This window comes from Pogoniulus pusillus, chromosome 35, assembly GCF_015220805.1.
Source record: "Pogoniulus pusillus isolate bPogPus1 chromosome 35, bPogPus1.pri, whole genome shotgun sequence".
In the NCBI taxonomy this organism is placed as follows: domain Eukaryota; kingdom Metazoa; phylum Chordata; class Aves; order Piciformes; family Lybiidae; genus Pogoniulus; species Pogoniulus pusillus.
The window spans coordinates 7996829-8014061 of NC_087298.1; the positions used below are offsets into that span (position 1 = coordinate 7996829).

The window sequence follows — 17233 nt, forward strand, 5'->3', positions numbered from 1 at the left end:
GGAAATCGGGATGTGGACCGTGTGTTATTTCGGGTCTCCCTTTCAAGTCAGCAGTTTGCTGAGCCAAGTGTTCATAGCCCATTCAATATTGCTAAACTAAATAAGAACTCGGGTCTGGAGCCCCATAAAAAGCAGTTGTGCAGTTCAGCACTGGTGACGTCAACGTCCTCACGCAGCAAGAAGATGCTGCCTGTTCCTCTCCAAAATATTAGAGATTTTAAAGTTACATAACAATCGCGGTGATTAAACAGCAGCTGTTATGATAATCAGTAAAAGGAAATTGATTTGTTTAGTGCTAGCAACTACAATATTATTAGACTCTCAGTATATTGAAAGGAAGAAATATTTCCTTTATTGAACACAAAATGCCATAAATTTAGGTAAACCGAAATTAGTTCATGTAATACACTGACATCCAAGAATTTATGTATATAGAGTCTATCATTTAATTTTCAGACATTCAATTTCTATACTTGGTCACAGTCAAAAGGTCAAGAACCAACAAGTCAATAAGTTCCCAAGCTCCATATCGATATCACGTCACTCCCCTAACAAGTGGAGAGGAAGTCAGAAATAATTCACAAAAAAATCCTCAGTGTGTGAAAGGCAAAATTTCCCTGTCCATCCCACACAAGTGCTGGGTGCCCAGGGAGCTGCCAGCAGTGCCAAAACCCCGGCAGCCCCGCAGCCAGTGGCACCAGTGGGACCCAGCAGAGCTGTGGTACCCCACACTGAGGTGCCCACTCTGCCATCCTCCAGCCTCCTTTCCCCTCTTTGCCCAGTACAAAAAAGGAGAGAAATACGAGGTAGAAAAACTGATAGCTCCCTCTCCATTTGAATACCAAGTGAAATCCTAAAAATACCTCCACTGGATGTTATTACCAACTGTATCACTGGGTTTTATAGTGACAGGGCTATGCTATAATTTCTGAGAAAACCTCAGCATAAAGCTCCATAAACCAAACCACTCATGTAATGTATCACCTTATCTAGTGCACAATCATTTCCACAACTTTTCATGTAAGTATAATTTGTTTAAAAATGGTAATAAATACATCCTTGAAGTCAAATAAGAATCATTGCACAATCTACTGTAACTTGTTCTTACTAGTGACAGTTAATCATGCTAGCAGGATCTCGCACAAAAGAAAATAAGCAAACATTTGGATGTTCTGTAATTACAAACCTCACTAAAAGCACACTTCCTTCTTTAATCAACAAATCTATGAAAGCAGGCTTTAAACACCCTTTCAAGTGCACCATCCTGCCTGCGAACAGCTATCACTACAGAAAAGCAGGCATCCCAGCGACGTGAGCAAACGGTCTCCTTCTGCACTAAGCAAACTAACCACCAGGTCAGAAAAGCCTGATACCCTTCTGCTACAGGTCTAACCATGAATTAGAAAAACAAACATTCCTAATTAACGCCAAGGAAAGCAGAAGTCTAAGGAAAGCCTAATCTCTTCATCTCCAGGAGGTAAGACTCCACTTAGGCTGGCCGTGATTGGAATAAAGTGGGGACTGTAAATAGTGCTAATAGATTACTTGTTATGTAACAATTTTCATTATACCCAATTCTTGGTAAACTTACTCCTTTTCAACACATGGCACCAACTAACACAATCTTCACCAAAAAAATCCCTGATACACAACACTTCCATTTTCAAAACAGGAAAAGTAAACTCTAGTATTCCCTACAGGAAGGCATCAGCCAAGCCCCAGGTTTGCTCCCGACAAGGTCACCTCACTTGAGTGGGAGGAAGGCTTCTCAAGTCAACAGCACAGAGCACAGGCAGGGCCCAGAAAGGCCAGGCTTTCATCTCCATCACCCTCTCCTCCCAAAACAATGCCATCAAGGATCTACTGGTACTGAGAAAGTTAAGGCTGCCTAGAGAACATTTTCATTATTGAGTTCTTTTGTTCACGAATACAAACCACAAAATCAGTAGCTGGAGACCAGTGATGTTTCCTTTTCCTTTCTATGAGAAGATCTGATTTTGCAGTGTCAGGTGCTGTTTTGTCCTTCCCAGTATCAACATGGGTCACTATGACAACTCAAGATTTTGTATTATAAATTCCTGATCAGATTCTTTGGGTCAACCAGTTCAGGAGCTCCTGGGACCTCAGGACAATCAGGGACATCACACTTGAAAGGAAAACCTCGCCACAGAACTCTTTGTTGAAGAAGAGCAGGGAGGGCGGATGGAGAGGGCTCACAGCTCCCAAAGGTGCTGAAGGGCAAGGGACAGCGAGCAGGGACCTGCAGCACCCGTGCCAGTTGTCCTGCACTGACGTGAAAACCCCTGTGGCTTCAGGGAAACCACAGTGCTTTGTGTCTTATGTGGTTCATATTAACAATTTCCCAACAGTGATAGACTTCAGCTGCCAGGATCAGGGAGAGCATGTGCATCTAGCATGAACAGCCCCCGCACAGAGCTCTGGGGCATTTCTTTATCCTTTTTTCTTTCTTTTAAATAACTATTGGGGCTCATAACAAGCACTGTCACTCCAGCACTACTCCCCTGATTGACTTTGCAACAGCTATCTGTGGAGGAGATGGGCACGCAAACAGCAAACATTCTGCAAGCGCTCAGGCAAAGAGGACTAGAGAGGCTTGGGTCAGTTTTGGTTTGGTTTTATTCTTTGACAATTTTTTTTCCTCAATTTCCAGAATTACTTCTCTGTTATTTTTAAAATAGTATTATAAAGGAAAACTAACCACAAAACTGTAGTAAAGCAACTTTCAGAGGCTGAATAAAACACACACACAAAAAAAACCCAACAAAAAACAGGAAAATCTCAACTAAATCAGAAACTCTCATCTTTGAGTCATCCTGGAGAGTCCTAATACCGCAGCAGGTCTCAGCACAGTGATCTTACGTATCATATATGCTCTAATAAATAGGTTCAATGAGTTGAATTAAGGGCAGAGTTTAACTATTAGCTCCAAATTTCCTCGCTCTTATGGCTGTAAGTCAATCCCTTAATGTTACTTTAACACAATTTCTGGCAGTTGAATAAAATCTATGGTCAATATTACAACCCTTTCCTTCCTAAATGAAGGAAAATATATGTGTGATTTACATAAGAAATGACGGGAAATGCTGAGAGTGACTGGGGATGATAAATGTCCAAGGCCCCATCAGCCAGGAATCCAAGCCCACCATTTTTGTTCAGCTGGCCAGGCCCTCACAATCCCAAAACCAGCAGAACTGGCAAAAATACCTCCACGCAGGTACAGTTCTCAGCACAGAAGTGGTTAGCAGGCAGAGAGGTTATAATACAAGGCTGTAAGATATAGCTAAAATAATACCACAAAAATCAGATGACACAAAGAATTCTAATACTTTCCTTTTGTTAAGATACAGTAACTGAGAATACAATGAAATTCTTCATGTTCAGTATCTCCCATTAGATCAATTAATATTCAGAGAAAGGCTTTAACATGAAGTTTAAATAATCATAGAAGGAGAAAAAGAAGCACCAATGTTCTAGAAGCTTCTCTAGACCTTTCAATCAATTTTATTTATATGCAAAACCAAGAGAAACTCAGAAAAAACAAAGCTCCTCCTGATGCTAAAGCTCTCAATTTACTGACAGGCAAATGGCTTCATGCTGCCACTTAATCTCATTTCTTGCATAATGCCCTCTAATTAGCATATCAAAGTGAATTAATACTTCTAGGGCATTAGCAATGGGAAAATCTGCTCCAGGCTTCACAATAGCAGTTAAGCAAGAGCCAAGAAATCCTCAAAAACACCACAAACCACTTTGCATTGCAAAACTGTTCAATTTATTTATCCTCTCTCTCTAAACACTTTTACCGCACACTGTTTTACTACTGTTCACCAAACAAAATGATAATTGCCAAAGTTACCAGCATCTGTAATGCCTGTTTAGAATCTTAATTTAGATTGTATACTTGAAGATCTCTAGATGCTTTCGTTGACCCTATCAGATCCAACATGATATATGAGGAAACTCCTGTTCTTATAAAATATGCTATCAGGACAATCTCCCCAAATTCCATTCTCCACTTAGAATAAATAGTTAAAAACTAAGTAATATCTGAAAAAGTCACCTGCTGGACAACGAGGAAGAAGAGATTGGCTTTAGATGTTGACGCATGACTTACATATAGCGAAAGGTTTTGACCTGTAAACACATGATACAAACCCACCCCCCTTTTCAAGTGATTGATTTGTAGGACGCACGATACTCAGTATTTCATACATTGTTACGAGTTTCTATGACTGTGCAACATGCATTGAACTGATTGCTGACAAAAGAATTTAAGCAAAAGACCTAAAATAGTAAAAAATTAAAGTAAGTGCATAATGATTTTAACTCTATGCTTTTATGCAAATCATACTATTTTTATCCAATTCCTGAAGCGATAAACACAATCAGACATCAGACCATCTCGTTCTCAAAAAATGGTTTCAGAATCTACTTTCCATCACAGGTCACTTTGCAAAATAAAACCTGTAATTTATAACAAGGTCTAAAAAACCCTGAAACTTCATCATCTTTGTGCTCCCCATCAATCTTTAAAAACAGAAAAAGGCTATTAAGGGGGAAAAAAATCCAAACAAAAAAGCACAACCAAACTCCCACCTTAATACAGCCACCCTAAACCCATGAAAGGGGTTGGAGCACCTAGGGAAAGCTAATAACAAAGAGTAGACAAAAATGCCAGGGTCAGTGGGATTTTCTGCATTTCTGGTAGCAACATGAGAGGTTAAAAAAATATATAAGTATGGGAATAACAAAATAAATTATGATAGATATTTATCTACTACTCTGAGCCTTCCTGAAGAATGTGCATCACTGAAAAATATGGACTGTTCAAGTAGCAGGCTTCATTTCCTTTCATATTTAATTCCCTGTTTACTTCCACTGTAAAGACAGCATTATGGAGGAGCTCTAATGTCCAGCTGAGAAGCACAATTCATCTGTTTGGCTGATGAACTACTCCAACTTTATAAAAGCATGAACTATAAGAGCTGACAGAAACTTTAATAATTTATATTAAATATTGATGTGAATTATTTACTCCATTCATACTTAAAGACATGAATTGCCTAGCAGAGAAAAGCAAATGTGACAAAAGGTCAACATGCTGGTGAAAAAAGGCAGGCTGTGTCAGGCATGTGTTATCTGAACCATGCTGATCACCTTGATAAGCGAATAGCATTAAACATGACTGCTGAGAAAACAAACAAAGCATTCTTCTCAGGGTGTCAATTCAGGGAATACAAACAGCTACATCTAATTCTACCAACGATACCAGGACGGGAAAACTCCACTCGGGGCTCCGCTGATTTGGACTCGCTAGAGCACAGATTCAGTATTCAGCCCTGCTATTCATAAAAATATTCATCAAAGCGTCATGTGCATGATGTGCAAGGAATTGAGAAACAGCCTGAAAACTGAGGACAGATAGAAACCGGACGTTCCCGCGCACCACTACATAATAATTAATCCAGCCTTCATACCTGTGTAAAAATTGTGTTACATTTGTAACAATTTAGTACGTCTAGTTCTGCTTATGTTTTGTCTACGGTAGGCTGCAAATATCATTATATTAATGTTTCACACAAATCAATGTTTCAATTGAAAAAAAGACAGCATAATATCCGTACTGCACAACTTTTTCACTGAAAGCTGTAGGATTAGAGCTTGATAAATGTGTTAAATTCTGTTAAAAAGGGGGAAAAAAATCTTTTTGCATTCACTACATGCTAATACAATAATTTATCTCTGAATGCAAAAATTCCTTAACTTACAACCATCATCCTAAAATACACCATACAGTAACTCAGAGAATTTACTGTTCCCAAATAAGCAAGCACAGATGTCAAATTCAAAAAGAAAATGAAAGATGTGAAAAATAGCTATAAAATAAAATAAATCCCTGGTCCTACTTAAATTAGTATTGACAAGTAGATTTAAATTTATTCTCTATGGAGAGGGAAAGGGAAAAAAAAAAGATACCTGAAAACAACTGATCTTGGTAATCAATGTAGAGACAGTTATTTAAATATAGCAAAAAGCATTAATAATGGTAAGGTCTAAAAGGTATGGTGTAGTTACAGGTTCTGTAAGATAAAGTATCATGAATATCTCTAATGGAAATAACCACCAAAGCTGCCTGTTTTCTTAAGCAGAGAAGTACCTTGTGAGAAATCCACCAAAGAAACAGAATTTTGATAATGATTTTGTTAGAAACAGAAGATCGAATGATGTTTCTTCCTGGTAGCATATTTATGAAGAAAAGCAATGTCATTGCCATAAGGCCAGTGTAAATGACCTAACATCCTACTGCACATCATCATTTGTAACACACTTGCTGACAATTAGTAAAAAAAATACCATTCAGAAGTCTAAGCAGTGGTTCAGTGAAAAATCTGGGATACTGAAGCTTGAGAAAGGAAACAAAAGCTAAAGAATTTAAACTGAAGAAAAGATATAGGTACATAAATACACAATGCTCACTTCCTTCTGTAGTCAGGGTGAATAAGAAGTATGTATTTAGCAGGCTGAAAAAAACACCAGGACGGTACATAAATATTTTAAATAGCTAAACTGAATAAACCACAACATCCCAGCTGATATTCAGCAAACAGCTAACATGCATAGATGCATACATGCATGTATATATGTATGCTATCAGTACCGTTTCATTGTTCTATTTGAATCCTGCAATGCTCAGACAGGTTTGCTACAATTGAGCACTATTATGTATTACTGCGAGTTGTTGGCACTGAATGATAGTTTACAAACACTGAAAAGTTGCAATTTTTGTAATTCTAAGGAAGGAAGAATCCTGTGGTTCAGTTTTTAAATACTCATAGTGAAGAAAAGGGGTTAACACTTCCAGATTCTGCTGGCAGACCAGGCAAAAAGGAGTCCTTCCCAAACCAGTTACCTAACCGGGGTTTTACAGATTTTGCAGCATATTGACAAGGGGCGTTCCTGAAAGAGTTGGGCCATTTTCATCAATAAGGAGCTTGGCAGCAAGTAAGGGCAAGATACAGCCCTTTAATCATCAGAATGGCATCACATGGCTATTTGCAGTTGTAGCAATAAAAATAAAGGTTTTAGCTTACATGGGGAACAGCAAGAAATTAACTCCATGCTTAACGTCACTCCTGATCTGGAGTTTCATCTGGTCTGAAGCCTGGTCTGGTCTTCATCTCTTTTTTTTTTTAATTCTCTAAACCAAAATTCTGCACAAGGGGAGAACATTCCTAATGAACATTTTCCTCCTCTCTCTTTAGACATAAAAAATAGTTCAACCAGCCCAACCAGCCAAGCAGGCCTTTCTCTTCCCCTGCGGACACCTCCTGCCGTCGAGAAGTTCATTAAGTTTTATGATCTTCCCAAGTCAGTCCTGCTTATAAGCCTCACAAAGGCCACAAATCTGGCAAACCATCATGTATGCCATTAGGCTTTACTAGTAAATGAATGCTGTTTAGGGTTTGTGGTGACAGTAAATTAGGGTTTGGTTGGCAGCTATCATTGTTTCTGTTGGGCTTATAGAAATAGATAGATAGATGTAGGCACACATGCATTTGGGCATTTTATAAATGTCTGTTCCTGTCCACTCAAATGATTTTTAAAGACACAAACCCCAAATTGTCTATCAACACTATCCAGGACCTAATGATATGTCATTCCACTCAGAAATAATTGCAATTCCCTAACCATTTTAAGACTGTAAGAATTAATATCTTTTCATTTCTATCTCCATGAGAATAACCAGTACCTCAGGTAGAGCAACGTCCTAATGGAGGCTTAATAAAATTACAAATCTGAAGGATTTTTTGTCAGTAAACCAGAGCTATTAAACAAAACAAAGGTGCAAATCAGGTTTCAATTCCTACTGGTAGGAGCACAAGGAGACAGACTGTTACACAGGTATGCAACAGATGTGAGCACGCATGAAGCATGCAACTTCAACTACTTCCAGGCGACCTCTCAGAGAATAGGTAAAATACAACAAAACAGAGTCAACAGCCTCTCACTCGCTTCTCTTCGTATTTTGTCAGTGAGGATTTGGTGGAACTTTGGGTATCATTTATTCTTTGAACTAATTAAAGAAATAAGTGGCAATTTCATTATGAAAACCATGCTACCTTGTGGTTGCCTCTAAGAATGCACATAACTATTAATATCTGTAAAGCTCTTAAATGTATTATGCAGCACTTTTTAAAATGTTAAAATGTCAAAGAAGAAATGTCAGGCTAAATTCAGTAAGCTCAGTGATTTGCTTTGTACATGGTAAACACCTCAGAGCAAAAAAAAAAATAAATCTTCAGCTCCTAACCCTAAGTGAGACACAGAGAGGCTTTTAAAAATGTGATGCATTCATTAACCCTTGCAAGGAAGTGACAGAGTTGCTCTACCTAACTGAGGACTCTTCTATGTATTCTCTCACAGCCAGTCTCACAAAGTCCTCACTGACTGTACTGAAAACTACTAAAATATAAAAAAAATGCATAATTCAATATAAAAATCACTTAAATATTGCATCACTTATTTCAGAAGAGACACGACTGTGATTACACTTTATGTGTAGGCTACACTCTCCCTCCTCACCTCTCGTTCCGCTCACAGAAGAAGGTAGCAATAAAGCCATCACGGCAATTCCCACTGCCAGCACCAAGGGAAACTTTGGTTCCGATTAGGAAGAATTAAACACCGGCATATGACCCAGTTGAGGGCAGATTTAAGCAGTCCAAACACAAGACAATGCAGAGTACCAGGGGAAGAGGAGTGAGCTCTGCTTTAATTGCATTTCAGACCGGTTTACCCTTCCACCAGTTCTGAAATGTTTGAGCTGTTTGCCACGAAAACAGCTTACAGAAAATAGGTTCCAATTTATTGTCACGTTTTCTTTGCTTTAACACACTAACTAAAGCCTACACCAACATTTCACCTCAACTGGGGGACCCTGAGTCAAGGTTCCCCTCTGGGAACAGTTTTTGGTGGGGGTGTGGATTCATCTCCATCAATCACTCGGTGCATTAATCCCGTTCCTTCTGCGCTGCTGGGGCTGGCAGGATCTTGCCTTTGGGCAGGCAGACGCCTTCACTCTTTGTTGGTTCTCAGCGATTTCACAAAAGAGATAACTTGGAAACTTGGCTCAACTACTCGCAGCACAAAGGCAGGACCCCAACTTCCAAATCATCGCTGAAGCACCCCAAAACCTTTCAGACCACCAAGTCTCCTGTCAGGTTCTCGCTTGCCTCCAAGACGGCAGTGGCCTCACCAAACACCCTCTGCCAGTAATCCCCGCTGCTGAAAGGACCGGGGTTTTTCTTCGCAGCTCACCTCTGACATGTGCCTGGCTATACTTTCCTTTCACAGCCCTCCGCAAATAAAAGTGATCGCAGGACCTACGCCTGCCTCCTTAATTGAAATCTGCCTGCTGCAAAATGTCTGAACACCGAGGGCAGGTTGTGAGGCTGGCTCCGGAGCAGGACAAGCAAAAAGTTTAGGGAAAGGCAGAAAATAAACACAAGCCAAAGAAGGATGGAAAAAGGGGTTTACAGGCTGATCGAGGCAAACCATAGGTAGGTGGGGAGGGAGGGCAGAGGGGGGATCATTCCCCTTATCTCGGGTAATATAATGCAATATAAAGCAGAATCAATCTTAATATTCACAACACAGTCAATACCCTAGTGCTTAGCTGTCAGCAGAAACTGAAGTGGATCCCCGGTAGCAAAGAAACCCTTGGACATAAAGCACCATAATTTACTGAGAACTGTGCACTTTTAGGCTTCTCAGCTGAGATTTGCAATGATTTCTTGTTTGCTGTTCTCCTCTATGGTCCTTATATTTTCAATGTGCAATTAAGGGGAATGTGAGTGAATATTAAATATAGCCAGACAATGCATGCATTTATTTTTTAAGTCAGACAAAAATAAATGTTCTTACTCTCACAATACAAACCAGAGTATTTTGCATATTTTCTTCTTGTAAAAACAAACCTGTTTCTAAATTCAGTGATGTAAAAAAAAATGCCAAAAAAAAAAACCTCTAAAAAAATCCACAGAGTCTATTAGTGGTGCCTTAATGTAGGGAAAAAATATTCTTTGTAGTTTCAGGACTAAGATTTCTGGCATTTAAAATATCACTGCCCAAGAGCAACTCAAGCCTCGCTGAACTCTACACGGATCTGGGGTCAAAGCATCCATCATTTGGCACCCCTCAGTGAAGCCTCCGTCCCCTGCTCTGATGAGAGGGGGTGCAGCTCGGCTCTCCCCAAACCTGTCCAGTGCACACCCTCACAAAGTTTATGGTCCCCGCTGTGTGCCACGCACCCCAGGGAAAGAAAAAAAAAAGCCAAACCAACAACATGCACACACACGCTCCCATTGTCAGGTAACACCGCTCAGACAACTATTTTGCCAAATATCCTGACGGTAAAGAAGGCAGCGGGACACCCCCGGGAGCTATGAGAAGAGCGGCAGGGGATTCTCCCCCGCGCCATTTCGCAGCGAAGCAGCCTCACCGGGCTGGCGGGCCCCGCATCTCGGCGGGCCGGGCCCGCAGCGAGGCAGCAGTGCGGCCGGCGGCACCCACCACCCCGGCGAGGCGGCGTCAGGGGCGACAGAGGGAGCCGGCACCTTTCCCGCCGGCGGGCAGCAGCGGGTGGAACGAAGGAGGGAGCAAGATGGCTGCGGCGGCGGCGGAGGTGGCGGAGGCGCGGGCGGCCCTTACCTGTTTTCTCCTTGATCTCGCAGAGGACACTGAACAAGGCGGGTTTCATCCTGTGGCAGTTCAGTGCGTGTTTTCTGAAAGAGAGCAGAGGAACAAGCGGTTAAAGCGGCAGTTCAGCAACATGGCGCCTTTCACGAGAAGCATCCCCGTGTTGTTCAACACCCCTCTGCCCGCCAGCCCCGCGGCCCGGCTCCGGGAGATACCGGCCAGTGTCGACCGGCACCGGGCCGCGGGGCTGGCAAGCGGAGTGTAGGGGGGTGTTCGCTGCCGGGTCTCTCCCTCAACCCTTCTTGACTTTTATACCGAATTATCTTTGTGCAAATGCCGCCCGATCGACGGGCATAAATCAACCCTCCCCCTTGTCCCCGGTACGATCCGTTCTGCGATATTATAACTGATTTATTAAGGAGATTTGAGGGGGGGTGGTGGTGGGCATGTAGAGTTCACATTGTTTTTGTATTTATTGTGATTTAAAACAGCCGGGGTGGTGGTGGTGTTTTGGTTGGGGTTTTGTAAACCCCCCCCCCCCCCCCCCCGCAGCAATATCTTGTCAGGTTTGTAATTTATCTGCCGCCACTTCGGGGGCAGGGAGACACGAAAAGAAAAGAAAAGGGAGAGGGGGGGGCGAAAAGTTGCACTGCTCGGGAGACCGCAGAGCTGCCCGACGGACGGACAGCCGGGTAGATGGACAGCCGGACACCCAGCGGCTCTGAGGCCAGTGTCCATCGGACAGTGTCCAGTGGGGATGGGCAGGGATCAGCCTCAACCTTCCGCACACTGGCATAAGCATCACATACTTAAGAGATTTATTATATATCTATCTATTTAAAAAAATAATTAAATAGCAACTTTGGCTCTGCCTCGGCTGCTTGAAATTTGTCCTACGGCACCAAGAAGTTGCTCTAATTGTGAGACTCCGGGTCTCCGCAGAGGAGCAGGAAGGAGAAACAAAAACCACACACACACACCAAAAAAAAAAAGAAAAAAAAAAGAAAAAGAAAAAAAGGAAAAAGGAAAAAGGAAAAAAAAAATAAAAACAAAAAAAAAAAAACAAGGTTTAGTTAGACGAAACCAACTTTGCTTGTGCCTCATCCAGGCTTTGGTCAGTGATGGTCATGATCTGATGGAGGATGTCGCCGATGTCCTGCTTCCTGCCGTCGCCGTCTGCCCCTTCGTGTCCGTGGGGAGGAGGCAGGGCCATGCCCCCCTGCACCGAGTGCCCGGCCAGGTTCACGCCGGCCAGCGTCTGCAGCATCCGGGACTGATCGTCCATGGCTCCGCCGCGGCCCGGGCCGGCTGCGGGCGGAGGAGCGCCGGGCTGCGGGGGGAGCGGGAGCGCCGGCCGACAGACCGACGGAACAACCGAGCGACCACGGGTGCCCGAGTCAGCCTCAGCGCCGGGCTCCTTACTTCGCTCTTGCACACACACACCAAAAGGAAAAAAAGGAGGAAAAAAAAAAAAAAGAAAAGAAAAAAAGAAAGAAAAAAAAAAGCCAAACAAAACAACAACAACAAAAAATCAGTATTTGTGTTTTGACCGGATCTCAGCTGTTTATTCCACTCTCTTCTTCCCGGTGCAGTAAATCACTCTCTTCTTTAGTTACAATCTTCTTTCATCATCATCATATTTGTGGCTTGGATAAATGAGTTGATAAGGTTTCTGTGCAGTTTTCTTTTCCTGGTACAATCTTCCTCCAAAGCTTTTTTTTTTAATAATTTATTTTTATTGTTGCTTTTTATGTCTTTCCCCACTTGTCCAAAAAATCTTCTTTTGCAAAAAAAGGCAAAATTTATTAAAAAATAAGAATACAAAAATAATTAAAAAAACCCAACTTGCTTTCAAATCCTTCAGAAGTTCGGAGGGTGGCAAACAGCAAAAACCACAACAAACCAGCGAACACCCCCACCCCCAAATTGCAACATAAAAAAGCCAAGAAAACACAATCACAGAGGGGAAAAAAAAAAATCAAATTAATCGCCCTCCCCCCCCAAAAAAAATAACAAACGATCCCAAGTCTGTGCAACGGGGGGGAAACAGCAGCAATCAAAAGTTTGAACTTGTGCAAAGAAAAGAGCGGAAATAACGGGGAAAGAACTGTAAAAAAATTAATTACACACTCTCTGCAAAGCAATGTGCAAAAATATCGGCCCGCCGGAATTTATGGGCCCCGCCGCCCGGCGCCCGTGTGTGTTTCACGGTGTTTGATGGCCGCTCCGGTGAGGATTGACAGCCTGCCAACGCCACTCACTCACCGCGGACGTGTCACCCTGTGAACGACGAGAGCGGCCGCGCGCGAGAGGGACGCGGAGCCCGCCGCGCCCCGCCCCGCAGACCCGCCCCGCCCCTCCCCTCCCTCCCGCGGGACGCCGCCGCCGCGCCGCCCCGCCCCGAGCCCCGCCCCGCCCCAACCCTCCCCGCCGGGCGGAGCCGCCGCCGCCACCGCCCCGCCCGGGGCCGCCAGCCTCACGAGTCCGGCTCCGTGGGGTCGCTCTCCCGCCGGGCCGAACGGCGGCGGAACTCCCGAGGGTGGGAGGGGAGGGCGGCCTCTGCTAGGATCGGCGGTCTCGGCGGCCAATCACAGCGGGCAGGGGCGGGCTGCGGCGACAGCTCTGGCCACTGAGTGCACGCGAGGCTGTGCTGTGCCCGCCTGCTCCCGCACAGACCACGCCCCTCAGCCGAGAAACTTCTGATTGGACTGTTCGAAAAGTCACGTGGCCGGGGCGAGCGACGCTGCGGCCCCGCCCCTCCCGTTCCTATGGTAACCCCCGGGCCGAAGCTTCCCCGTTCTTTCGGCCGCCGCTTCGGGTCGGCTTGGGCTCAGGCTGGAGCTGTCGCCCAGGTCCTTTCCGCTGTGTCCGTGAGTTCCAGTGTGACCGGGAGGGTGGCCTTGCCATGGGTCTGCCAACTTCGGCAGAGCCTGATCAGAGGTGGTCTGTTTGCGGTTGTCTGTGTCTTTGTGGCCTGCACACGTTTCTCCCAGAGAAGGCCAGTCAGAAGGCAGAAACCCTCAGGAAGGGTTTTGTAGCCTAGCTGTGCTCTAACGGGCAGGAGCCAGATTATTTCATATCTGTCTGTGTATATATTCACAGACAAACGTGAAGATAAAAAGACATAGCAAGAATGACTAAGAATTCATTCTATAAAGGGTTATCTTTAGATAATTGCAAATTGTTCTGTAGAGCACCTGCCCAATGCAAATATATAGGGGAAGTTAGCTTCATAATTTTCTTCACATTTTGAGTAGTGTGGAACAAAACTGTTGATATAGAGACCACTCAGGGAAGGCAAACCCACCTGTAGCATGGAGCTAAAGAGCCACAGCAGCAATTAAAATGATTTCTAATTCATTTTATGTACTTTACCTGTGATGGACAGTTTCAGATGAAAGAAGTCGTGTCCAGGCTAACATCTTATCCTTGTCCCTGACATTTCGTGGATGTATGGTTGACAAATCTGACTCAACGTGGCTAAAACAGAGCTCTTAATCTTTCTCCTTGGCTTCAGCTTGCCTCTTCTCTCAATCATGGTTGACATCACCATCATCATCCCCTCACTCAGGGCTGTAACTTGGATGTCATCTGATTTGGAACCCTTAACCATGGCTCACAAGGGTTACATTTAACCACTGTGGATTAGTTCTGGTTAACAACTCTACTTCCCCCCCAAGCAATTAGCATGTTCATTCAAATTCTAATTATCTTCTATCCTGATTACTGTACCATTTTGTGGTCTGAGCAAATGTGCTCTTAGTGTCATCCAGCTTTATTGCTACTCCAAATATCTTTTTAATTACTATTATTTTGAACATTTCACAGATCAATTTGCATTTGTCTGCTGAGGGCAAACCTCCCAAGAAGATGTGAAACCGTTTTAACAGCTGCCTGGTACTGAAACTAACAGAATGATGCTCCCTTCTGTCAGCTCTGGTATCTGCTTCACTTCAATATTTTTGGCTATTTTTTCTACTCTTTTATGAGGCTGAGTCAAAAATTCCAGCATGGAATGACTGAAAGGCTCTGTATGCCCTGCTGTGTCTCCTGATTATAGCCTCACACTACCTGTGATCTGCCATGTTCTAGAGCAGTTGCAGCTGCTTGCCATAGCTTGGCCACCAACACTAGCTGCTGTTATAGAACATGTGCCTTTAGTGGCACTCTTGTGATACTTTTGCAGCCCTCCTGTACTGTCCTTAGGGCTTCCTTTGTATTTATTTGTACAGCTGTGACTGTGAGGTCATAGTTTGCTGAGGAGTTAACCACTACAGCTTCACTTTTTTCTGCAGGAGGATGTAGACACACTGCCTAACAAGGGATTACACAAATTCTCAGTCAGTAGGCCACAGACACCAAGACAAAGGCAAGTCCTGTAAGTGCCTAGTATGATCGACTGGTGCAGGTGGGCACAGAGGTTTGAGGTGTGCAAGACAGCTGGGCTCCACTGTTGTCCTCTGCACTGGAGGCATGAGTTAGGTCGGGCATAGGCTAACCCTGGAGGATGTTTCAAGCACGGCCACCTTTTTTTTCCAAGTTACCTTTGTTTAAATGCATCCTGTCAGTACACCGAGTACTGTGTGGAAGGTTTGCTGTAAAACTACAAGATAAAGACAAATCCCACGGTGTTCTAAACAAGAGGAATCTACGGTATTTGGAAATAGACCCGTTAATCAAGCAAGTGTCCCGTGTATTGTTTTTCCTTGAAAAACACCGCTGTATGTTGTAGCTGCTACACTTTCTTCATTAAAAGGTTCTGTCAATGTTTCTGTTACAGCTTGCTCCTTACTGTACATGTTCAGCTGTTAAGTTTGTAACTATATCCCTGCAAATATTCCGTACCCAAACACCATGCACAGAGCAGACTTCGGTCTCCGCGGTAACCAACGGTGCTTCCGCCCGCACCGCAGCCACCCCCACTCGCTCCGCATCCTCGAACCTACTGCTGGACTGAGCGCGAAGCGAGTGCTAAAGCACAGGTCGCTCCGAGGCCCCGTTCCCAGGCAGGCTGCAGGGCTGCTCTCCGCGGCGATCGCTGTGGCAGCAGCCACCGATCCGCTGCGGCCGCGTCCCCACACACGCATGCCCACGGCCATGCCCCACAACGTCGCTTCCGGGGGCGGTGCTTCCGGGTCGCAGCGCGGCCCAGTGCTCTCCGTTCCGCGGTGTCCTGCGGCCCCGGAAGCGGCTGCCCCGGCCCGCCGGCGGGGGGGAAGGTGGCGCCAGGCTTGGCCCCACGGAGAGGAGCGGCGCGGCGGCGAAGCCTGTAAGTGTGGGGGCGTGTGGGGTCCTCTCCCTAGTGCTGCGGCGAGTGTCGCGCAGGGGCGGAGCGGGGCCCGGATGCGCTGATTCTGCCCGGTACCGGCCGGCAGCTCTCACGGGACGTCTCACTGGCTGGCCGAGGCAGCGACACTTAGTGCCGTAACTCCTCCTCTATTTATTAAAACAAAACTCTGTGTTAAATGTGTGGGATGCAGTAACGTGTCACAGGGGAGCAAGAGCATTTACGGAGGGATGTTCCCGGGAGTAGAAGGCCCTGAGGGCTCCCGGTGCTACTGCAGACAGGTGCCGCTGCCGTAGGGGCTCCGGTCTGCGCCTTTCCGAAAGAGCGAGGCGAGAGCAGCATTGCTGTGCGGAGCAAGGCGCGGTCTAATGCCCTGCACCAGTGAGCTGCACTGGGGCAAACAGAGCCGGCAAATGAGCAGCTGACAGGTAGGGCTGAAATTAAAAGTGGGTAAGTGGGACGTGTGGCTGAAACCTTGCAGTGGGGCATGTGGTAGAGCAGGCGGAAAGATACGGGAATTCCGTGGGCTGCTCTGCAAGTGTTCTACAACTGATCAGGGGCTGTGTCTTGGGGTCTCTTCCCATGCTGTGTCCCCTCGTCCAGACTGCTGGTTGCACGTTTCATGCCTGTGTCTCTTGGCCTCTTGAACAGCTGCAGGTTATTGCTCTGGCTGCTGGAGTATCTGCAAGATGAGCGCAGGTTGTGTTGCTGGGGTGTGTTCTCATTTTTTCACGTGTGCTGTGAGTGGTGATCAGTAGTTATAGCTGCAGGAATGTCAGTGAAGGAGTGAGAAGTGCTGTATAGGAGATAAAACAGTAAGAGTTGATTTCAGCGTTAGTGAAGTGTAGCGATCATGTAAATTACAAATGCTAGAGCCAGGCATGGATGTTCTGAGTATGTTCTACATGATGTGAGGTTTCAGGGGATTATCAGGTAGATGCCAGGCTGGGAATTAAACTTGCCATTACGTTTTCAAATTCAGAGCAGATCTGCTCATGGACACTTATTTAGGTTAGATAAAAAAAAAATAATAGAGATCACAGTCTATAGACGTGTACAGAAATAACTGAAGTGGTGGATTGGAACCAAGTTAGTACATTTCTTTCTCAGTCATGTTTCAGATCTTTCTTATTACAACCTCAGACCGTATATTTGTTGATGTAACCCTTTCACTCAGCTTCAGCAAGTAACAAACATGTCTCAACAGCCAAGTTCTTGCCTAGGTTG

At 44.7% G+C, this 17233-nt stretch overlaps 2 protein-coding genes across 8 annotated transcripts in view; one reads left to right on the forward strand and one right to left on the reverse strand.

Annotated features, from left to right (window-relative positions):
- The window catches only part of PBX3 (PBX homeobox 3), a 118976-nt gene extending 105945 nt beyond the window's left edge, over positions 1–13031 (reverse strand). For 2 of the 5 annotated variants that reach the window (XM_064171379.1, XM_064171380.1), the window contains exons 1-2: positions 11808–13030; positions 10732–10805 (exon numbers count right to left, since the gene is read on the reverse strand). In XM_064171379.1, the coding sequence (XP_064027449.1) occupies positions 10732–10805; positions 11808–12004 (271 nt within the window). In that variant the 5' untranslated portion in view covers positions 12005–13030. Of the gene's footprint in view, positions 1–10731; positions 10806–11807 lie in introns of all 5 variants that reach the window. The other 3 variants (XM_064171375.1, XM_064171378.1, XM_064171377.1) reach the window with 3 other exon arrangements.
- Positions 13032–15872: 2841 nt separating this feature from the next.
- The window catches only part of MAPKAP1 (MAPK associated protein 1), a 111349-nt gene continuing 109988 nt past the window's right edge, over positions 15873–17233 (forward strand). For 2 of the 3 annotated variants that reach the window (XM_064170979.1, XM_064170980.1), the window contains exon 1: positions 15893–15988. The gene's annotated coding sequence lies outside the window, so the exon portion shown is untranslated. Of the gene's footprint in view, positions 15989–17233 lie in introns of all 3 variants that reach the window. The other variant, XM_064170981.1, reaches the window with a different exon arrangement.